Source organism: Lontra canadensis, unplaced genomic scaffold (genome assembly GCF_010015895.1).
Source record: "Lontra canadensis isolate GAN:19392208 unplaced genomic scaffold, GSC_riverotter_1.0 scaffold12, whole genome shotgun sequence".
In the NCBI taxonomy this organism is placed as follows: domain Eukaryota; kingdom Metazoa; phylum Chordata; class Mammalia; order Carnivora; family Mustelidae; genus Lontra; species Lontra canadensis.
Window position 1 is genome coordinate 18,512,710 of NW_022631006.1, and position 23,665 is coordinate 18,536,374.

Below are 23,665 nucleotides of genomic sequence, written 5' to 3' on the forward strand. Positions count from 1 at the left end.
GAAATGTCCATCCACAGACAATAGGTGAAGAAGTTGTGGTATACATAAATACAATGGAATATTACCCAACTGTAAAAAAGGATGAAATCTTATCATTTGGGAAAACAGATAGATGGACTTAGAGGACATTATGTAAAGGAAAATAAATCAGAAAAAGATGGATACCATGTGATCTCACTTACATGTGGAATTTAAGAAACAAAACAGATGAATCAACAAACAAAAACAGAACAAAATCATAAAGACAGCAAACTCTCTGTTGGGGGACTGGGGGAGGGGCAAAATAGGTGAAGGGTATTAAGAGGTATGAACTTCCAGTTATAAAATAAATAAATGATGGGGGTGAAAAGTACAGTCTAGGAAATGGAAACAAAAAGATAAGCTTTAAGTGTAAAACACACAGTGGATTTTGAAGACTTAGTATGAAAGAAATGTAAAAGATCTTCTGAATAATGTCATATGTTGCTTACATGTTGAATTGATAATACCTTAGATTTGGGGCTCAATAAAGGCATTATTAAAATTAGTTTCTTCTATATCTTTTTACTTCTTTAAAATGTGGCTAGTAGAAAATTTAGTATGACATATGTGGCTTACATGACATTCCTACTGGACCGTGCTGCTCTAGACCCTTTTTCCAGAAGCATTCACATACATACCTACCCACATCATTCCATATATAATTTCCAGAACAATTGAGAGTGCCCCAAATCCCATCCATGGGCCCCAGCCCCAAATTAAGAATCTCTGAGTCAGGAATGTCATGGTTTTTACCAGGCTTAGCATCAACCCCACCATCACACAGATGGGGAAACTGAGTACCAAGCTCTCCTCTGAGCCTGACCAGCTGAGCCATGGGCCCCCCAGTCCTCTGGGAATGGTGGGGGCGGGTGCCTGGCCCTGCTGGCACTGGGGGTTACCTCTTAGAAGGTGATGCTGCAGCCTGCCTCTTCAGCTCCCCCACGCCCCTGACTATCTGGTGGTCCCAGATAAAGATCACATCACTTCAGGGAGAGGTTAATTCACTCCTCAGTGAGATGTATTTCTCAGGACTCCTACAGTCCAGGGATGGCTCTGGAGGATGGGCAGGCTCCAGGCTAGGCTAAGCCCAGACTGGGGAAGGGGACACAAACTTTGACTCCAGAGGACATAACCCTGGGCTTGGCCACTCACAAGCCGTGTGAATTCGTGAATTGCTTCATGTGTGACCCATTTTGGAAGAAGTTGTTCTTCATAGTTTTCTACCCTTTACGTTTACTTTTTCATTAGATTAGACATCAGGCTTATGCAAACTAGAAATGTTTCCCGTTCAGTTATTTTTCACATTTTTCATAGACTATTAGTAATTTTCTTTTTTTGGCCAATTCTGTAATAATACTTTTTATTTTAGTTTTGTTTTTTTTTTTTTAAGATCGTATTTATTTCCAAGAGAGCAAGCAAGCGCAAGCAGTGGGAGAGGCAGAGGGAGAGAGAAAGGGAGAAGCAGACTCTCTACTGAGCAGGAAGCCCAACACGGGACTCGATCCCAGGACCCCAGGATCATGACTTGAGCCAAAGGCAGATGCCCAACTGACTGAGCCACCCAGGTACCCCTGTAATAATACTTTTTAGATCCATTTGTACTAAGTTAACATTAATTCCGTTTCATCTGCCTTGAAAAATAAATCCTGTCGTTCAATTACATAGTGGATTGACAACGAAATAACTGAATTCATGTCATTTTAGGAGAACACTTAGTGTTGCTGCGGACACTGAATAGTTTAAACAGGTAACTTCACCAAGTTTTCTTCTGTAATATTCATAGTCTAAGAGCATCCTGATTGGTCTCTCTTACCTATATTAGAATGCTTGCCAATTGAGTCTAAAGGAAATCTTCTAAACTCCTAGGATCAGCCAAAGGGAAGGGGAGAGGGTAAAGCTGAGGGTGAGGGGCTTAGAACCAGAATCCACAGCCCCCCTGTAGCACTCTGAATTCTGCTCAGTGCCTGCCACTCTGATCGCCTTTATTACGATACCCAGGATCCTGGCTGCAGAGAGCTGCCAAGGAGGTCTGGTCTCTCTCGTCCGCTCCCATATGCTCAGCCCTCAGCAATCTCTAAGATGCTAGTCTGGCTCAGGCTGGAGCTGGGCTGCAGGGTTTCCACAGTTCTGCCCCTACCCTGTGCCAGACCTTCAGCCTCAGGGGAACCAGCTTCCCACTACTGCTCCTAGGACTTGCTCCCCTCCTCGGGGCATCTGCAGTCTGAAAGGGGTGCTCCATCTGTGGGTCCTGGAGCCCTGCCAGAGGTTTCTGGAGATGCTGGTTGGCCCAGCCTCTTGGGGAAGAGGGGAAGATGCTAGGCTAAGGGAGTGACCCAGGGGTGGAGCCCCAACCTGTTTATAGGATTGCGGCTCCTCAGAGGCGGGCAGATTCGCGGCCCCATCCCATTAGGATAGTTGTTGACAGCCATCCAGGGAGCTGGCCTCTTGGCAGGAGCTGGATCTGGAGTGGAGCCAGAAGGGTTGGTATGGAAAGACTGACAACTAGGGGACCCCCTGGCCATCCTCACCAGGTAAAAGTGTCGCCAAGCTCATGGGTATCACTCAGGGCAGGACCTGGGGCCAGGGTGCATTCTGAGAAGCCTGTCTCGGTGAAAACCAAGGTGATTCTGGCCTCTGGGGAAGGCCTGGCTCCCAGCGCTGGGGTCTCTGCCCAGGCAGGGGCCAAGGGTGGGAGGCAAAGGGTAAGAGAGTCTGTGCTTGGGAATGGGGAGTGGGGGAGGGGGTGGATGGATGATCGGCATCCATAGAAGGGAGGGCCTGGGAGAACAGAACCTTCTCCCTCTGATCACTGTGAGTGATCAGCCAGCAATCCCCTTAGAGGTCCTTACCCTCCTCCCTGCCAAAGCTTGCATACCGCCTCAGAGAACACAGTGGCTGCGTGTCACAAGAGGACACCCCACCAGGCCCATAGTTCAGCTCTGCAGGTAGTGGGCCTCCGGAACTGGCAGAGGCCAAGAAACTACCCTGTGTGTCCCCAGAGCTTTGCCAGGCCAAGTCCCCATCCACTGCCAGTTACGCACTGGGCCAAGAGAAGAGGTTGCCACCAGGCCAAAGAGATCTATAGACTGCTAGCCCACTCCTTTCATGTGCTTCTCTCAGGCAGATTTCTCATCCTGTGCTGTGGACCAGGGCCAAAGGGACTGGCTCTTTGGGACTCCCCTGGTGCCCCTGCCATGAAAGAGGCTAAGTGTGCCAAGCTCACCATCCTGAGGCATTTGCCTCATTCTCAGACTTTGCCAGGCTTCTGGAGCCTTGGCCCTGAGACCCAGGCCCTAGTCAGATCCAGCCAAGTAGCTCCAGACGGGTGCTCCTGGAGAAAACTTGCCTGGCTCAAGTCAGGTACCAGGCCATCCTGGAAAACATAGAGAGGGACCCCTTCATTGAAGGACAACACCTCCTGCCCCAGCCTCTGTCAGCCTGAGATCTAGAAGACTTCCCCTCCAAAACAAGTGGACACTGATGAAAATGCCCAGATGCCAGTCTGGCAAGACCCCAAGGCTGCAGGAGCGGGGCGGTGGAGGGGCTGGAAGGCTCGGGCTCCATCTGCTCCTCCCATCAGCAGCTGGAGCCCCAGAACCCAGCCCTGGAGGTTTCTGTGTACCTGTGTTCATCCTCATCTCCCTGGAGAAGGCTGGGCATCCTTTTCCTCTGCCTGCTCTAGACCCAGCCCACGGGCAAAACTGAAGCCCAAGGTGCAGCGACTCTGGGGGCTTGAGTCTGCCCACATGCCTGGAAAGCACGTAGCTCCAGCGGATGCTGTTGGGACTGGTTGAATCCCCGAGATCGGACCCTCAACACCCAGCCTTCAAGTCGACTCCCGGGGCAGCCTCAGCTGTGGTCTCGCCCAGCCTCTTTCCTGCTGGAACAGGGGCCTGGAGCCTGTCCCGGCAGCAGGAGCAGGGCGGGAGGCCAGGCCAGGCATCCGGACTTGCTCTGGGACTTGCCTGCTTCAAGACCCGGGAGCATCGGCTCAGCACGACTCAGGAGATACAGGGCCTGAGGCTGGGCCTGAAGTGTCCACTCCTCCTCTCTGCAACCTCCCTACCACAGTGGGTTGCTGGGGGCCAGCAGGGGGAAAGGCAGCTTGCTCATTTTCCTTCTGCTGGTGAAGATCCCATGGTCGGACTCCTGTATGGGGAACTCCAGCCACATCAGATTCGCTTGGGTCATATCCCCGGTGATGGGCAGGGGCCGGCACCGAGCCTCTCCAGAGAGAGGAGACTGGAGGATGCCCTGGGGTCCCTGCATAGGGAGAAACAGTGGCTGAGACTCCCAGCAGGGAGGTACTCCCAGGAGTCTATGGGAAGGGGCAGGGGGCTGGGGAGGGGTGCGGGGAATCCCTGCTGGAGAAGCCCTTCACAACTTTCAGGGTCAGTCATCAATTAAGGGAGGACATTTCAACAGGGGAGGGGAAGACCCAATGCCCTCAGGAGAATCCTATTAGTTAGTTAGTTCAATATCCATATTGGTCTAGGACAAATCTATGAAATTCTACTGTTTAGATATCCAGAGGGCGGTGGGGGAAAGTTGCATGCTTTTACAAAGGAACAAAGTCCTGGGGAGATAGAACAGTACGGGAGGTGTGAGCTCTGATCTTGAAGACCTGGGCTTGAATCCTACCTAGGTCACTTGCTAACTCTGTGACCTGCAGCAACCTTTCTAAGCCTCAGTTCTCTCATCTGTAAAATGGGAGGAAATGAGAGTACTCTCTTAGGAAAGTCAAGAGGATAAATCAATTTGGAATACATAATCTGCTTAGTACAGCACCTAGAAACAGAACAAGCCCTTAATAAATAGTAATAAATAATAATTATCTAGAAACTTCTTACTTTTTTGCTAAGCATTCTGCAGACATTAACACATTTAGCCTCTATTAATTAGTCCCACTATTTATGAGGAAATGAAGGCTCTAAGAGGTTTAGTGACTTGTCCAGGGTCACATGGCAAGTAAGCAGAGGACCAAGGTTTAGATCCAGATATCCTGTCTAGGAGTCTGCCTTGCCCACTCCACTCAACCTCCCCGAGTAATGACCCATCATTGTATCTATTGTCACAGCCTATCCTGTGATGCTCTGTGTTAGTGATGGTTTTAGAGGTGATGAGAAATGGGGCTTCACCCTGGGAAAAATACCCTGCTAGGGGACAGTGGGCTTTCTGAGATTGAGAGGCTCTTGGTGACCAGAGAGAGAAATGGGCAACGATGCTCAAATTAGATATGGTGACTGGCTGGAAAGGAACAGGTGGGGACACTTCGTAGCCCACACAGGCTGTGGCCTCGGGGATGAGGGGGTCTGGGCTGCCTCTGTCCTTCCCCTGTCCTGGAGTGCACACAGAAGCTCAGAAGCAATTCTGTCCCCGGAGGGGAAGGAGTCCCACATATTCAACCCCCGGTTGGTCTCCCATGCCCTTACTGCTGCCCAGAAAGCCCAGGACCACAGCCCCAAGGGCAGTGGTGGGCGAAAGCTGTTTAGTCCCAGAATGCCTGGCAGCATCACTGAGTGTGTCAGGAGAAACCTCAGCACAGAGGGGTGGGGTTGGGGACCGAGCAGGAGGGACTGAGCAGTCTGTTCTCTCCCTCTAGGGGAAGGCCTCTGCCTGCTGGAGGCTCACTGTGAGGGTCCTGGAGGCACGGAACCTGGGCTGGACTGACCTGTGTGAGTTTCCTAGGCTCCAAGGGTGTAGAGGTGACCAGGCCCTGTGGGAAAGGCCCAGGTGGGAACTTGGGGGCTGGGATGGGCTGCCTGCAGTGGCCGACAAGGTCATGGGAGGAACCATGGTGAGGCCCCTGGAGAGGAGTGTAAGGAATTCTCTCTTACTCTGTTCTCTTAACGTTGGCAGTAAGTGAGGCAGACCCCTATGTGACCCTAGAGCTGCCAACCGTCCCTGGAACAAAGTTCAAGACCAAAACAATCACCAACTCCAGTCATCCTGTATGGAATGAGACCTTCAGTTTCCTAATCCAGAGTCAGGTCAAGGTAAAGGCCCGGACCACCCACCTAAGGACAGGCTGTATCCTCCTATCAGAGCACACTTTTCCTCCAGGGCTCAGTCTGAGACACTGGGGAGGAGGAGGGTCTTTGTTCCCAGCCCCGTGTGCTGTGTGGAAGAGAACCTGTGACCCACCCTGTGTCTGAGAGCCTGATCTCTGGCAAGTTGCTGGTCCTCTCTAAGCCCATCTGTGGAACCGAGGCAGTAAGAATCCCTTCCTAAGGGGGTTGTTGAGGTCAAATGAGATAAAGCGTGGAAGACTCCTAAAACAATGCCTGGTACATATGGTGCCTTGGGGGCAGCAAAGGGGGGAAGTGTGCAGTGGTGGGGAAACACTGAAAGAATTTTATTTTTAATAAAAACAAAAATTAGCAGGGGAAGATGAGGAACTTTGCTGGATTTCCTTTTAATGCTTTTAATTTTTACTATTATTTTTATTTTGAAGTACAAGGTATGGAGGCATAATCATCTTTTCCGACCCTGGGCATCAAGTAAGGGCTCAACAGGTATGAAGTACAGTAATGAGTAAATAATGTGCTAAGTTGCTGTTCTCGGGTCCCTAGAATGTTCTGGAGCTAAATGTCTATGATGAGGACTCAGTCACGGAGGACGATGCCTGCTTCAAGGTTCTCTATGACGTCTCAGAAGTCCTCCCAGGCCAGCTGCTCCGGAAGACCTTCTCCCTGCGTCCCCAGGTGAGTGGGGAGTCCCACCCCTCTGCGCCCCGCCCCTCTGCCCTCCAGGCTGAGGAAGTTCCCCAGCTTCTCCCTTCTGCTGGAATGCTGCTGTGTTGAATGTGTTCACAAAAGAGGGAAGCCCCTCCCAGAGATATTTATATCGTAGTAGGAAAGGAGAAGGCTTAACTGACTGTTGCAGACTGAATCACTCATTGCAGAGATTTTAGTCACGGGAGGGAGGTTTCTGGTGGTGGTGAACCTCCTAATATCAATCAAAACCTGCGTAACTAACCCTTGGGGCAGTTGGGGGAAGGGGCACTCCGTCACTCCTGCTCACTGCTTGCCTGTGGTGCCAAAGGCCTGCTTTATGAAGGTCTCTGCTTCTTCTCCAGGAGGGGAAGGCTGGGGAATGGGAGGGCGGGTTTCTGGGGTCAGGTCCCTCTCAAGAGGACTAGGGCATCCTTAAGCCTCTTTTGGCTTGTTCTCCTCATGTCCTCCTTCAGCCCTGCCAGGGAGAGAGGCCTGTTCTCTGCAGACTCATCAGCTGTGGCTAACTTGGGTAGGCAGCCCCTCTTTCCCCCAATTCTCAATTCCCACATCTGTAAAGTGGGAAGAACTGTAGTATTGCGCCTCCCTGAGTGACTGCTTGAGATGAGACAATGCATGGTCAAAGAACTGTGTCACCTCTAAAGATGTATAAATGTTCACGACTTGCTCATCATTGATTTCAGGGACAGGAGGAGCTGGACGTGGAGTTCAAGCTGGAAAAAACGTGAGTAATAATCACACAGCCCAGGGAGTGCCTCAGGACCCAGGCTTTATATAGGGAAATGTCTTTGACCCAGATTCTCTGTCCCTCCTGCCCCCACCCCTGCCAGTCTGGGTGGGAGGGGAGGGGTCCTCTTAGAGCAATGAGGAGAGGAAGGTCACTGCTTCCTTGTCCACACTCTCCCTCTCTCTCCCACATGGCAATCTTCAGAAGCCCCTCCCTCCCCCTGAGTGGTATCCAGGACTTAGGGTCCCTCGGCATCACCCAGGGAGGCCCCATGGGTGCTTGAGGCTGTGCTGTGAGGGGAAGCTCAGTATAGGGACCTTTTGCATTTGTCAGGCTGAGCTCTGGATATTCTGATTTTTCCAGGTCAGACTCTCCAGAAAACCTCATCACCAACAACGTCCTTGTGGTAAACCACCCTCCCCAGGCTTGTGAGAGGTTGCTGAGGGAGGGGCCCCAGAACCACCACTGAGGTTGGGGGTGCCAAAGGGACAGGCAGAGACAGGGCACTGTGGTAAGACCACCCTGGGCCACCCACCTCGGTGGTTCCCCTGGGGCTGTGGTCAGGGGCTGGGGGCTGGGAAGGGCCAGAGCCTTAAGAGAACATGGAGAGAGGGAGACCGAGACTCTGCTGGGTGGAGATTTGGGCCCAAGATTGGATGGCTGAGGGAGGCTCAGGGTGAATTGTAGGTGCTCCTGACAGGGTTTCATTACCTGTGATGGACTCCTAGCTCTTAGCCTCAGAAGATGGTGGGCGACAGGCCAGCCATGCCCAGCTGGGGTGTTAGCACTGCATAGCAGAGGCCCAGAGGAAGTTTCCAAAGCACTGCACTTCCAGCCAGGGGCTCTGGGACAGAGTCGGGGGTCAGTCAGCTCCTCCTTGAGACAGTGGGTGGTCTTGATCAGCTCTTCTGAAACAGTGCAAGCTCACAACAAGTTCACAGCAACAGGAACTGGTGGTAAACAATGGACTAGAAGCTTTCCACTCAAAGGTCGCTAGCCTGTAACACAGGCATGACCTGGCAGCAGGGCCTAATGTGAGGGAAGGAGGCCTCTACCCTCAGGGTCATACAAGGACCTGTTTGATGGGCTAGTGTTACTTTTACAAATGCACGTTAAAATTGTCATACCTATGGCAGCTGCTTTTTATCTGAGGTGCTGGAGAGCGGTGGTGGGCAGGTAAACTCAGCCAGTCTGAGGGAGAGAGTCAGGAGCTGGGTGGGCTGTGGGCATCAGGTGACAGGCATGGCAGAGAATGCAGTGGGCTCCTTTGGCAAGCTGGTCAGCTGGAGGACAGCTGGGACATTGGTCCATCATCCTGTAGGCCAGTGGTTTGTGTGCTACTGTTTGGGAGCAGTTGTGGGAGAAGGCACTCTCCAGGCTGAGCCTGCAGAGAAACACGGAGAGGAAAGAACGGTGCCTGAGGGTTGGGCGGCCTTCAGAGATCCCCCAAGTTCAGCAGATCTTTGAAAGCTGGGGGGGTGCACAGGGCGGAGGTGGGGCTCCCCCCGGCTGCTCCAGAATCAGAGGAGGGGGTGGCAGTTCTCCTTCTGGTCCCACTCTGGTCCCACTTCCTGTTCAGTGTGTGGTGGATTTGGGACAGTGGGGCTCAGGGGGTGAGGTTGAGGGGACCTCAGCCTTCCCTGCTGAGCACCAGGCCCACGATGTGATCTGCCCCAGGCCCGAGAGCTGTCCTGCCTGGATGTCTGTCTGGACCATGCTGGGAGCACCACCACGGTCACGGGTGAGGCCTACTCAGTGCTAGATGGAGTGGCTGGGACACCTGTGCGGGCCCTCTTTCTTCTTGCTCACACAGCACGAGGGTGACAGGTTCTCATGTGGACTCGAGGGTCTCCCTGACCTGGGGGAGGGTGTGTTGCAGGAAGCGGGAGTCCCATGGGGGCTGTGGGGCCCAGTGGGCTGGGGAGGGCCCATTCCAGAATCCTGGCTCTCATGGTCCAAACTCCCAGGTCTCGCCCACGTCCAAGCAATACTGCCAGTTTCCTGGGGTCCCTGCTCGGATTCCTGGCTCTTGTTCCCCTCATGCTAGTCTGCCCACTCTCTGCCTAGACCAGGGCAAGCTGGAGCTGGAGCTGGTGCTGAAGGGGTCCTATGAAGACACGCAGACATCCGTGCTGAGTCCAGCCTCTGCCTTCCGCTTCCATTACATGGCAGCCCAGGAGGGAAAACTGAGTGCGCGTCTGAGGGTGGGTCCTGGCTTTGCAGCTCTCCCTGCCTTGGGCCAGTTCCAGCTGCTGCAGGCCCCTCTTAGGCCAATGCCAGGCCCCTGTGGCCTCGCCAGCCTCCCCCAGAGAGGCACCAAGCTCTTGGCAGATAGGGAGAATCACCAGGAGCCTGGAGTGGGTGCGGGGATTGCCCTGCCTTGTCAGACCTTGTTTGAACCTTTCAGTGGCATCTGCCTCGATGCTGTTAGAAGAAAACCCCATCTCTGTGCCTCCAAGGCCCTGCATGGCCTGGCCCTTGCCCAGCTCTGCCGCCTCACTTTGTTCTGTGCTCCCCCTCTTTCATGATGCTCCAGCCTATATGTCTCTTCTTGCTTTCCCAACACACGAGGGGCCTTCGGGGTTTCCTCTGGCTGCTTCCAAGGCTGCCTGCTCTTCCTCCTCCTCCTCTTCTTCCTCCACTTCCTCCTCCTCTAGATCTCAGCCAAGAGGGGCCCTCCTTGACTCCCCATCTTAAATAGACCCCACACACCACACCTTTGGTTATTTTTTCATATCGTACTGCTTAGGACTTCCTTTACCACATTTTTTCTCCTGTATAACATTTGCTAACATCTGTTCATTACCTATTTTGTTATCAATTCATATACACAACTCAGAACAAAAATGTCAGCAAGTATTTTAATAATTAGTCATTATAAGTGGTATAATTATAATAACTGTAAATATTGTGATTATATTATTAGAGAGGGACTGTGTCCATCTGTCTAGATACTCAGTAAGGATTGGTTGAATTAATGCATATTTCCTTCCAGAGCTCTGCAAGTAACAGCTGGAGTTCAGACAAGTCAGCTGGACATCTCACTGTGCCCCTGAGGTCCTTGGCCGTAGGAAAGGAGGTGACCTTTCACATTCCTACTACAAATGTAAGTGGCCTCAACTGGATGGGAAGTGCCAATGAGAATAAAGATAGGGAGCCCAGGCCCCCAGGGGATACCCACATACCTCTCAGGGTTGAGAATATTCTAATCCAGTCTCTCATTTTGATTTCAGACCCCAGGAGTGAGGCTGCAGCTCAAGGCTGAGGGCTGGTAAGGGACATTCATATCTGGGGGGGACAGTGTGTGGTGGTCATGAGGCAAGGAGTGCTGAGGAATGGGTGGCCCTTGGGGTTGAAAGCAGGGAGGTAATATGGCAGCTATCCTGGGCTTGGTCAGCCAGTGGCTGAGCTATGCAGTGCCTCCCTGACCTTCGCATCCTCTACTGGCCCAGCCCTAAGGAGCTGGATGTGCACCTGGGCTTTGATCTGTGTGCAGAGGAGAAAGCCTTCCTGAGCAGGAGGAAGCAGGTGGTGGCCAAGGCTCTCAAGCAGGTCCTGCAGCTGGACAGAGACCTACAGGAAGATGAGGTTTGGGAGTACAGGGGAATGTGGGTGCAGTACCTTCGACTGGCCTTAAGGAAGTACCTGATCCTCGCCCTCTCTAGACACTCCAGTCAACAGAGATGAGAGTGGCTGTGTGGGGGAGGGCAGGGCGGGGGGTGGTAAGCTGTGGGGTTTTCACTCCCTTTCGGGCCCCATCCAGGGCCCAGAGCTGTCACTTCCTGGGAGAGGGAGGCGTTGGCTGCTCTTGGTCTAAGTCTGACTGCATCAGACTCTGGCCCCGAGGTCCCTTCCCTCCATCCTGGCCCTGGTTAAGCTGGCCTATGTCTGTGTCAGTCCAGGTCCCCATTGTGGGCATTATGGCCACAGGAGGAGGTGCCCGGGCCATGACCGCTCTCTACGGCCACCTGTTGGCCCTGCAGAAGCTGGGCCTCCTGGACTGTGTCACCTACTTCAGCGGCATCTCGGGCTCTACATGGTGAGGGGGCCTGGGACTGGAAGAGCAGAGATGATCGGGTCCTAGAGGAGAATGGAGCAGACACCAGGGGAACCCCTCTATGTGTTAAGAGGGAAGTCAAGAGGGTGTGAGCACTACAATCCAATGGGTGCCAGGTGGCTTTCTCAAAAGGGAGGAAGTAGGTATTACAGAGGTCCTCCCGTGGGAAGGGTTTGGAAGACACCCATTCCATGCTATGGGAGAGGGCTAAGGCAGCTGATTCAGGAGGAGCCGGGGTTTGAGTCTCTGCAACACCCCTTACTGGGCAACCGATTTCCCTTGATTCTCAGTTGACTCATCTCCAGAATGGGGTAATAGTAGTTCTTACTCCGTATGATTGTCCTGGGGCAGCCCAAGTAAAACATCTGATCTGACATGTATCAGGAACTCCAAGTCAGTAGATCTTTTTTTCTTTAAACATGATTATCTCATTTAAATCCTCATAACACTCTCTAGGGTAGGGTTTGTTTTTTTTTTTTTAATTTTTACTGTCCCTATAGTATAGATGGAGAAATTGAGATGAAGAGGTACTATCTTAACCTCTTACTTAAAGACAACATTGCCTTCCTATATACCCCACCCTGCCTATGATGAGGTGGGACTTCTCACTTTTCGAGATTCATTCCTTTGTGTCTTACTGAAATGTGACTTGAAGCAGTAAAAGGAGAGTAAACTCAGAGTGTTTTAGATGACAGCTGTGGGCAAGCAGTCTTCAAGGGCTTCAGGACAGGCCCATGAAGATGGGTGTGGGGTCTAGATCTGTTCCTGTACAATGCAGTAGCCACTAGTCCTGTGGTTATGGACCACTTGAAGTGTGGCTAGTCCAGATTGAGATGTGGTATAAAGATAAAAATACACAGAGAATTTTGAAGACTTGGTTTGAAAAAAAGAAATTATGTTAATTTTTTGTATTGATTACATGTTGAAGTGAGAATTTGGGGGTATATCAAATTAAAATAATACTACTAAAATTAATTTTTATTGCTCTCTTCTTTTTCAAAATGTGGTTACTGGGAAATTTTAGATTATGTCTATGTCTCACATTATGTTTAAATTAGACAGCGCTGATCTGAGAGAAAGCCCGGAGACACATTTTCCAGATGGGCAGGGCCTTGGCTGCAGGAGCATCACCTTGGGAGAAGTGGGAGGGTGGGAAGGAGATGTCGCAGTGACCCAATCCGGGGCCTCTGCCTCCTGTCATACATACTGTCCCTTTATTTTCCCAGGACAATGGCCCACCTCTACGGGGACCCCGAGTGGTCACAGAAGGACCTTGAAGGACCCATCAAATATGCCAGGGAGCACCTGGTCAAGAGCAAGATGGAGGTCTTCTCCCCGGAGCGCCTAGCGAGCTACCACCAGGAGCTGGAGCTGCGGGCGCAGCAAGGCTACCCCACGACTTTTGTGGACCTGTGGGCTCTCGTGCTGGAGTCCATGCTGCACAACCAGGTAGAGCACCAATGCTGGCAAGGCTAGACCAGCGTGCACCTGTGGTCCTGGGGCAGCCGCGCAGTTAGCTGCTGCGCATGTGCATTTCCTACTGGGTGAAGGAGGCTGGGTGAAGGAGGCTGGGTGAAGGAGGCTGGGATCTGTGGGGAAAGGACGCAGGGAACATAGTGTCTCAGTGCCTGCTGTACTTTGGGATCCTGCCTTTTTGAGTCAGGCTATTTTTCAGTTCATGGCCATAAAACAGAGATTTCTGAATCTCTCAGGAGCTTAGGGACGAGTCAGTGCCAAGGTCAGTTAAGCAAACAGAACTTTCACTATGCTTATGTGGCAGTGAGATTGCTCGAATAATTTTTATTTTATGAATACTGCAATATAGAATATCTTCTTCTATATCTTCATGGTAGTGTTAAAAGCACAGACTCTGGAGCCAGATTGCCTGGGTTTAATCTCAGTGCCCCTTACTAGCTCTGTGTTCTTTCACAAGTTACTAACTTCTCTGTGTCTCGGTTTTGGCCTCTATTCATTGGGGATGAGTGAGAATAGTACTTATCTCACAGCCTTGTTGTGAACACTCAATGGTTCTTTGGCGTAGAGTTAACATTATTAGCTATTATATATATATTTTTTAAGATTTTATTTAATTTATTTGAGAGATAGCAAGTGAGAGTACAAGCAGTGGGGAGAGGGAGAAGCCTGTTCCCCACGGAGCAGGGAGCCTGGGATCATGGCCTGAGCTTAAGGCAGAGGCTTAACCATTGGAGTCACCCAGGGATCCCAGTTATTATATTTCTTTACTGTTTATTGTAACACCATGAAGACCAAACTGAGCAGATAACATTTTTTATAAATTGCTTCTTTAAGGTAAGTTTAGTAAGTCAACTGCTTAATTTTACATTAACTGATACAATTACTGAAATCAGTTCTTTTGTTTCCACTATTGTTTTACCACATATAATTATCTGAATGTTTCTTTTAAAGCACTTGAAACAACTAAAACACACAAAAAAGTGTCCTTAACATTTCTTATAAAAAAGTAAACCATCAAATACATTAGCAGAGGAATGATTCATACCTTCCTTATCTTAGGGCATCAGAAGTTTGACCGAGAAAGATTATCATGTAAACTAACCAAAAATGAATTGCATTGGATTTTTTTCTTTAATTTTTATTCTTGCTGGTAAGAGCAATGTTCCCTGGAAGTTACCAACCATTCTTATTTTTAATGTATTAGTTTAACAATGTTTATTATATAAACAATATTTATCATTAAATATTATAATAATCTTCAGACCTAAGAAAATGCATAAAGCATAAAGAATAATGTAATGAATATGCCCAATCTCACCAACAAGCCTAAGAAATAGAATGTTACAGAAAGACTTGAAGCCCCCTGTGGATGCTTCCCCAGTCCCATTTCCCTCCCACCCCCAGAGGCAACCACCATCCTGAATTTGGGTTTCTCATCACATTTATATCTTCAGTCTGTATACAGGATTGGATTATATAATACATAACATATGATTACATAACATACCTTATTTATATCTATTATATATTTTATTGTATATACCTTTTATTGTACATCCTTAAGAAAAATACAGTTTTACTTGCAGAAATTGTTTTGAACAAGTCTCTTTGTACACAGATGTTATAGGTTCTCTGCACCTCGAAGATACATACCCAGGGTTCGGGTTCTTAGCCCATTGGGTAAATGCATCTTCAGCTTTCCTGCCTATTGCCAATTGTTATCCAAAAAAGGTTTCATTAATTCACATTTCCACTCTAAGTGTATCCGTTTTTTTTTTCTCTACACGCTCTTCAGACTTTTAATTTTTTGTTCTTCTTATGGGTGTCATACAAAATTTTATTTTAGCTTTCCATTTCCTTGATTTTTAGTGAGACTGATCATATTTTCATGTATATTTCTCATTGGGACTTCCTCTTCTGTGGATTACCTACTGCAATCCTTTTCCAGTTTTCTATTAATTCACCTCTAATATTATTTTGTGGAATGCCTTATAGATTTTGGATATTAATCCTTTATCAGTTCTACTAGATTTTCATGCATCATTTTAATATAATCTGGTCTATCATTCTTTTCCTTTATGGTTTGTGCATTTAGAGTCTCCCGAGAGAGATCTTTCCCTCTCCTAAAGTTATAATCTCCTATATATTGTTATAAAAGTTTTAAAGATTTGTTTTTCACAATTAGGACTTAGTCTTTAATAGATCTTCAGGTATTATGTGAACACGAACCCAGTTTTATTTTTCTTCCATAGGGATAGCAAACACATTAAACTTAATACCACTTATTCTTTTTTCTCCACAAATCTGCATCACTACTTGTATCCTGTGTCAGCCTTCATATATTCATGGGACTCTCTGAGCTCCCTTCCATTCTAATGGGGCTGATTCTCCAACATGGGCCAACACTGCACTGGTTTAGAGACCCAGGGTTTGTAATGCATGCAGGTATCTAATAGAGGAGATTTACCCCCCATTTGCCATCTTGGTTTTTCTCAGCATTACCCTGGCTCCTTCTGGCCCTTTGCTCTTCTATACATGTAATAGAATCAGCTAGTCATGTTTCATGAGAGATATTAGCATTTTTGTTGAGAGGGACCTGGGTGGCTCAGTTGGTGAGGCATCAGACACTTTGTTTCAGCTCAGGTCATGATCTCAAGGTCCTGGGATGGAGCCCCTTGTGGGGATCCCCACTCAGCAAGACGTCTGCTTATCTCCCTCTCTCTCTGCCCCACCCCCTGCTCCCATGCACACTCTCTAAAATAAATAAGTAAATCTTTTTTAAAAAGAATTTTTATTGAAGTGGCATTTAATTTTTAAAACCCATGTAACTACTTGAAATATTATTTTATTAATATATCCTATGTATTCTTCAGATCTGCTTTTAAAGTTCACGTTCAGTTGTGAACTTCTGCTAATTCAGTTGTGAATTATTAATGACTTTTCTGCCTGGTGGTGGCAGTTAATTACTATAGAGTTGGGAGAAGCTTGTTTTAACAGTTTACTTTATGAGGTGCTAAAAAATGCAGTTTGATCTGAGGCTATAAAAAAGACTTTCATTTAATTACCATTTGATCCTCCAGTAATGACTTAACAAGATTTAAGGTACAAGGCACAAGGTTCATAGTCATTTTTTTAAAAGATTTTTATTTATTTATTTGACAGAGAGAAAGATCACAGGTAGGCAGAGAGGCAGGCAGAGAGAGAGGGGGAAGCAGGCTCCCTGCTGAGCAGAGAGCCCGATGCGGGGCTTGATCCCAGTACCCTGAGATCATGACCTGAGCTGAAAGCAAAGGCTTAACCCACCGAGCCACCCAGGCACCCCCATAGTCATTTTTTAAAAGACAAACTTAAAGTTTGGGGTGTTTTTGGTTCACAAGAAAAAAATCTTGTGGCATGAGCACCCATGTAGTTTAAAAAATTTTGTCTCAATGTTAAAGCTTTTCAAATATTTTCTTTTTAGTTATCATGCTTTATGTCTTAAAGCTAACATTCATTGTATGCTTTTTAAAATAATTCTTTAATCAGATAAATTTAGTGTGTATTTCAAATCTAAGTTTTTTGGTAAAAACGTTTATTATCTCTATTTTATGCCAATATACAGCTCCAAAAGTCATTTTAAATGTCAGAAAATATAAATCCATAAGAAATCACAATTTCATTAATATTATTATTACAGAAATAGTATACCCTGAACTTTACACAGAGTTTTATTAGCCTACACACTTCTAGAATACTGCTTCAGGCTTTGAAAACAAAACAAAACAAAACAAAATAAAAACATGCTTGTAAAATATACCAGTTACAATCAGTGCTTCTCAAACCATGTCTATCAAACTTTTTTATCTTTTGCTGGCAAGCCCTGAACTGCTTAGAAGTTGCTCACCATCCTCAGGACGAAACTCATAGTTTTTCTCTTGTCTTTTTTTTTTTTTTTAGATTTTATTTATTTATTTGACGCAGAGTGAGAGAGAGAGAAATCACAAGCAGGGAGAGCAGGGAGAGGGAGAGGGAGAAGCAGACTCCAGCCTGAGCAGGTAGCCTGATGTGGGACTTAATCCCAGGACCCTGGCACCCTTTTTTCTCTTGTCTTTTCCTGAATTAAGGTCTTACATGTTTTTCTTCAATTCTGGCCAAAAAAGGTTTTGGCTTTAGTCCCCCCTGCCCATACAGTACCTAGACCATGTCAACACATCGCCAACACCACACCCAGCTCCCACATCTTCTGGGGACACTTGAGTCATCAGAGCGGTGACCTGCAGGGCTGGGAACACTCATTTGAAAATGGAGGTGGGGGGATGGGGGGCGGGGCTTGGAGCACCTGCCGCTGCTGGTGAGCTATTAAAAGGAAAAAGAATACAGTATTATTTCAGTAATACTGTATTTCAGTATTTCATCTATTTCAGTAGATGGAGGGGGTGAGCTGACCGTTTTTCCCCGGTCAGAAACGGAGCCTCTGGAGTAAAAGAACACATTTCCCCTCGTCTTACATGTCAGAAGAGCAGGCAAACAGGATTCCCGAATCAGAAGACTTTGAGAAGGGAAATCACAGTTATTAATCAAGCTCCCTCCCTCTTCAGTACCCACACACACTCACACCTGTGGGTCTGACTTGTCGCTATGGTACAGAGCGCCAGGGGCTTGAGCTGCGTTGGGGGATTTTTCCTGCGGTTTCCCTGTAACTCAGGTCCCACAGAGTACTCCTGCAGAACTTGGGGAGGGAGCACACGAAGAGGACCCATGAGTGACAGAGGGCTGCGAGAGGAAGGCATACACCAGGGAATGCAGGGTCCTTGCCATGGGTGTGGGAGGGGGACTCCTCATTGGGAAGGTGGGGCTAGACACCTGGGACACACACTTGGCTAATCATCAGAATCATCTGGGGAGATCGAAGAACATTCCTCAGTGGCTTCTGCTGATTCTCAGAAGTAACCTACTCATCTATTTAGCACATCCTCTAGGTAAATCAGTTGATAAGGGCAGATCAGGCTGTTTGGGAACCTCCAAGGTCTAGCTGCTGAGTGAGGTGCCTTCCAGTTCGGAGAGCCCCGAGAGAGGGCCTGTGGGTCTGTGCTACATGTCTCCCTCTGTCAGAAGCAGCCACAGCCTGGGGCAGGCTCTCTCCCAAGGGGGCTTCAGGCAGCCACCACCATTAACCTTGCTGATGCTGGTCATGAACCCTATTGGCATCTCTGGCCCGGGAAGGAACGAGACCTTTCTCTGCCCCTAGAACTCTGGAGTGCTGTCCCAAAAGGCAAACCATAGTCCCTGTCATCAAGGCAGAATTGGGTATTTTATTGAAGAGAAAATTGGAAACAGAGGCAAGAATAAACAATGGGGTACAACTTCATACTGTGCAAAGCAGGAGAGAGGGGGGCAGGTAAGGGAGAGGCAAGGATTCCTGGAAAGCATTTTGGAGAGGCCGAGACTTGGACTGCATTCATGTAAATCTAGAAGGGGCAGCCTATCCCTTGATGGAGCTTATAGTGTATATTGTAAAAGGGGATCCCTGTGTCCTTTCTGGAAAGCAGTGTGTGTGTGTGTGTGTGTGTGTGTGTGTGTGTGTGTGTGTGTATGGTCTGTGCATCAGGGTCCCCATCCCCTCCACCCTTCAACCCATAAAGATGGGGCCACAGACCACAGGAGCAGAGGTGTCACTCCTGACACCATAGTCCTTGTGAATGGCATTCTGTTGAGATACTCAGTGCGCAACCTCCTTAGCCTTACACGGCAACCCCTGCATTTGGTCAGAATATGGGAGTGGGAGTGAGAACTGTATGGGTGCACCCACCCATGCCATCCAAAGTCCAATGGAGAGCTGCCTCCTCACCCTCAGCCTCTGCCCCCCGCCCCCCACCAACTCCACGCAGTCCTGGTGGAGTTGCTGCCTCTAGGGTGCTCCCAACCACACCTAGGCCCTCATGCCTCCCACCCCAGGTGATGGACCAGAAGCTGTCGGAACAGAGAACAGCACTGGAGCAGGGCCAGAACCCTCTGCCCCTCTACTTGAGCCTCAATGTCAAAGAGAACAATCTGGAGACCTTCGACTTCAAGGGTACAATCTTTAGCCCTGCCCACTAACCCTCCAACACACACACACACGCACACACACACACACACACACACTCATGCACACACGCATACACGCATACCACCCTGTGCACGGGTCTTTAGAGAATTCAGACAGGGAACTCTTACACAGATTGCTCAGCCTTCTGGGAAGAGAGGCGGTTCTGATGGGCTGATGAGCCAGGCAGCAGAGCTCATGGACCTGGTGGGGGTTGGGGGTGGGGATGTGGTCAAGGGGCTGGGTGGGGGGATGGTCAGTCCAGGAGTCAGCCAGGCAGGGAGAAGGCTGGGGCCAGCTGGGGCCGGCTGGGGGCAGCATCTTTGGCCCCTGTCAGAGCTGGGGCGCTCCCCACTCCACTAGCCTCTCATTCCTGCCTCTCGCTCCTGTTCCCATAGAGTGGGTGGAGTTTTCCCCCTATGAGGTTGGGTTCCTGAAGTATGGAGCCTTTGTCCCCAGCGAACTCTTCGGCTCCGAGTTCTTCATGGGGCAGCTGATGAGGAAGCTCCCTGAGTCCCGGATCTGCTTTCTGGAAGGTGAGTGGTGGTTACTCTGAAGATTGTGTCTGGTCCCGAGCCAGGCCTACCTGATTGGGCATGATTCCTGTGCTCAGGTCTGGCAGAGCCCCTGGCAGAGGGGGTGGTAGGACAACACTGGGGTGGGGCTGTGAGAGCAGCCCACCTGCCTCCCATTTTCCATCCCCGCCCTCTGTGTGATGGGAGGCCAAGTGCTGAGGCCTGAGGCTGACTTTTGTCAGGGGGTTGGCCTTCAGGTATCTGGAGCAATATTTTGTCCCTGAATTTGCTGGATGTCTGGTATGACCTCCTCAGCTCTGAGGACACCCGGAAGCAGCACCTCAAGGACAAGATCAGGAATCTGGGTAAGAAGCGAGGCAGGAAGGGGAGCCTGGGCTGAGGTGGCTTCCTCTTCAGATGCTGGGGGAGGGGCACTCTCCGAGGGGAAGCAGGCCCAGGCATTTCCAGGCCTTTCACCTGACCAATATCTGTTTCTCTGAGCCCAGAGGAGTCTCCTGCCTCCTTGAAGACCTCCTCGTGGCTGGAGGCCTCATGGCTGCAACCCGGGACAGCACTGGCCAAGGCGTTTAAGGGTTTGCTGACGGGCAGGCCTCTCCACCAGCACAGCTGCAACTTCCTCCGGGGCCTTCAGCTGCACCGGGACTACTATAGCCAGAAAGACTTCTCCACCTGGGCAGGTAAGGGCCCCCCCCCCCGCCATGTCTCCCTAGGGAATAAGCTTGGGCTCCTGAGGGGGGGACAGGGACCGTGGTTAGGACTGGCAGAGGACTTGAGGGTGGGTGAGTCATGGCATACCCTTCTGGGGTCGGCCTGCAGAAGGTCTTGGGAAGGGCTGGGGTGGCATGTCCTCACAGAGAGTGACGCCAGAGGACAGAAGGGGACATGGAGGCAATTACAGTGTGAAGGGTAGAAGATGTGTGGCCGAGGAACTGACTGTCAACTGCCTCCCCCATCAGACTGCCCACTAGACTCCACCGCTAGCCAGCTGACCCCTCAGGAGCCCCAGCTTTGCCTGGTAGATGCCGGCTACTTCCTCAACACCAGCTGTCCCTCCATGTTCCGGCCAGGCCGCAGGCTGGACCTCATTCTCTCCTTCGACTACTCTCTACCCTCATCCTTTGAGGTGCCTCTGGTTGTCCCACGGGAACCCCAGACACCCTGTGGTCAGGCCATGCTCCAGGGGCAAGCCACTGGGCCACTGGCCCTGACCTCCTGGGTCCCCAAGGGGAGGGAAAGGTGACAGGCTCTGACTCACAGACTCCTGCCAGGGCCCTTGGTTGGGAAGGGCTATGGAGGTGCTGGGGCACTGGGGTCCCAGGACAGGTGGACAGGGAGGAAACACCCACCCAAGAAGAATCTGCGAGGAGATCCTGGCCTGTCCACAACCATTCCCTGAGGGCGTCTCTGGGCACTCAGGAGTAGGGCGGGATGGGGGCAGGAATAGGGCTCTGGTACAGAAGTGGGTCCCTTACTGAGGCCCTCAAGGCTCTGTGGAGTTGCATAACCTAGCAACAGAATCCCAGATGGGAGCAGAGTGCTAGGTCTCTGCCTCCCCCGAAGATACTAACCGAACAACATTGGCCAACCACCGGACTGCTTCACCTCCCTCTGAGAGACACTGGGTTTCATAACTGGACCACACACAGGCCAGGACCAGGTTGTCCCAACATGGAGCAGTCCAGTTGGGCTGAGCTCTAGCATTTTCTAGAGCACTGACCTGAGATGATCAGGAAGTAGCCAGTTCTCTCTGGGCCCCCTACCCCCAACCAGGCACTGCAGCAGACTGAGGCGTACTGCAGGGCCCGGGGACTGCCATTCCCTCGGGTGGAGCCCAGCCCTCAGGACCAACACCAGCCACCAGAGTGCCACCTCTTCTCAGATCCCTCCTGCCCTGATGCCCCTCTCCTGCTGCACTTCCCACTGGTCAACGCCTCCTTCAGGGACCACTCAGCCCCCGGTAAGGCATCCTCTCCCTTCCTCCCAAGCCTGGCAGGCCAGACCCTTGGAGGCATGGCCTGCGAGCTTCCCGGTGTTCTCATGGGGGCCAGCGGGAGGAGGGGTCCTCAGGCTAGTTCCACACAGTTCTGGACCCGGCAATGTGCTGGTCTCTGTTGGGGATGCCATGTCCCTTGCAGAGCTCTCTGCTGGCAAAGTCACGGTGCTGCTGTCCTGTCTCCACACATCCCTGCTCACCTCAGCTGTACCTGGGCTCCTCTGCTCTCCTGGGGTGGTGTGTGGGAATCTGGGCCTCCAGAGGCCTTCCTGCATCATCCCCATCTGCAGCCATCTCCACCCCTGCTTGGCACCATGTTTTGGAGGGCCAGGCAGCTGGGACCGAGAGGCCCCCTGCCCCAGGCTCTCAGATTCTCCTGACGTTTCCTGAGATTTCAGTTGGCTTCTCCCTCCTACCCCAGCCCTTCCTTCTCAGGAAGCTGGGCCTCTACTCTGGGGGTCCCTGAAATGTAAAACCTCATCACTATGCTTTCCAGTCCTTGCCTCCTGCCAACTGGTCAGACCTTTCAGGTGGGGAAGACTCACTTCTTCTGTGTGTTATTCCTGGCTTTCTGGTTCCCGTTCTAATTCCACACCTTCCAGCTTTACCTTTAACAGGCTCAGCCCGCATCTTAGCATTCTCTCTCTCTCTTTCAACAAAGACTGCTTCTTACAAAGCAGAAATCCCTTTGGTTTTCAGACTCCTGTTTCCATCATGAGTTTTAAGAACTCTTCACTAGGCTGACTGACTCTGGTCCAGCTGTTTGCTCCTTGCCCTGGCAGGTGAAACAGATACCATGGTGTTGCCTCAGGAATGGGAGTGCATTGCCACAAGGAAGTGTGGGGAGCAGCAAACCCTTCATATCTCCAAATAGTACCTACTCTCCACATTTCTGTTTCTGGGCAAAGGACACAGAGGCCTGGGGGGAGAGCAAGGAGCCCTTCAGTGAGGAGCAGCCCACCGCTTTGCCCAGCCTCAAGGCATCCTCCTGCCCAGCTCTGGAGGCCTCTGGGTCCTAGTCTTAATCCCTCTCACCCCTGGGCAGGTGTCCAGCGCAGCCCTGCAGAGCTCCCGGCGGGCCAGGTGGATCTCACTGGGACTGCCTCGCCCTACTCCCTGTTCAACATGACCTACAAGGAGGAAGACTTTGATCACCTGCTGCAACTTAGTGACTATAACGTGCGGAACAGCCAGGGCGCCATTTTGCGGGCCTTGAGGACTGCCATGAAGCACCGGGCCCTGGGGGCCAGGCTTCGAGCATCGCAGAATTGAGGCGGCTCAGGGACCCCAGCTCTCTGACAACCCTCCAGGGGCTGGAGGTTTAACCCAAGCACTGCTGGGTAGGGCCACAGCCCTCACTGGGCTGTCCACCCCTGGGCTGCCTCTGCAGCAGTTCTCACGGCCCAGAGGGCTGCATGGCACCCCAAGTTCTTCCTCACTTTCATTGCTGGCTTGAGAGGAGCTGGAAGTAAACTCACCAGACCAGTGTGCAGCATAGCTGGTCTGACTAGAAACATGTTCCCATGCAATGACTCTCATGCCGAACAGAACAGATGTGGGGTACAAGCTGCCAGTGTCAGACCAGGGGTAGGCAGGTCAGGTCCTGACTGAGAGGTGGCTCCAGGCATCAGGAATCACACTGTGTCCTGAGAACCTTTTCTTCGTCCCCTCCTCCCCTTTCTCACTCTTCTTTGATACTATCTTTAAGCAACTATAGCGACCCATAGTCCACACACAACATGATTCATCCTTCTAGAAAGTACGACTTGATGGCTTTTACTACATATTCAAAGAGTTGGGCAAACCTCCCCACAGTCATTTTGAGAAGATTTTTGTCACTCCAAAAAGAAACCCCTCATTTCTTAGATGTCAACCTCAACCCTCCTTCCCCAGCCTTAGGCAACCACTAATCTACTTTCTGTTTCTATAGATTTGTTTCTTGTGGGCATTTCCTATACATGGAATCATACAGTATGTGGCCTTTTGTGTCTGGCGTCCTTTACTTGGTGGGATGTGCTCAAGGGTCATCCACGTGGTAGCAGGCGTCAGTGCCTCAT

General features: G+C 50.4%; 1 protein-coding gene across 1 annotated transcript; it reads left to right on the plus strand.

Moving 5' to 3' along the window:
- Positions 1-2,507: 2,507 nt before the first annotated feature.
- PLA2G4D (phospholipase A2 group IVD) lies at positions 2,508-22,880 on the plus strand. The gene is made up of 20 exons (XM_032856758.1): positions 2,508-2,552; positions 5,624-5,696; positions 5,881-6,017; positions 6,594-6,725; positions 7,439-7,479; positions 7,846-7,888; positions 9,160-9,223; positions 9,550-9,686; positions 10,478-10,588; positions 10,716-10,753; positions 10,935-11,070; positions 11,385-11,521; positions 12,766-12,988; positions 18,950-19,067; positions 19,478-19,615; positions 19,852-19,959; positions 20,101-20,292; positions 20,572-20,738; positions 21,386-21,572; positions 22,654-22,880. The coding sequence occupies exons 1-20, from the start codon at positions 2,508-2,510 to the stop codon at positions 22,878-22,880; spliced, it is 2,454 nt and encodes an 817-aa protein (XP_032712649.1).
- Positions 22,881-23,665: the final 785 nt, after the last annotated feature.

Coding starts and splice junctions, on each gene's coding strand:
- PLA2G4D (XM_032856758.1), top strand. CDS start 2,508: ATGGAAAGACTGACAACTAGGGGACCCCCTGGCCATCCTCACCAG. Junction 5,697..5,880: donor CCTGGGCTGGACTGACCTGT/GTGAGTTTCCTA, acceptor TAACGTTGGCAG/TAAGTGAGGCAGACCCCTAT. Junction 9,687..10,477: donor AACTGAGTGCGCGTCTGAGG/GTGGGTCCTGGC, acceptor ATTTCCTTCCAG/AGCTCTGCAAGTAACAGCTG.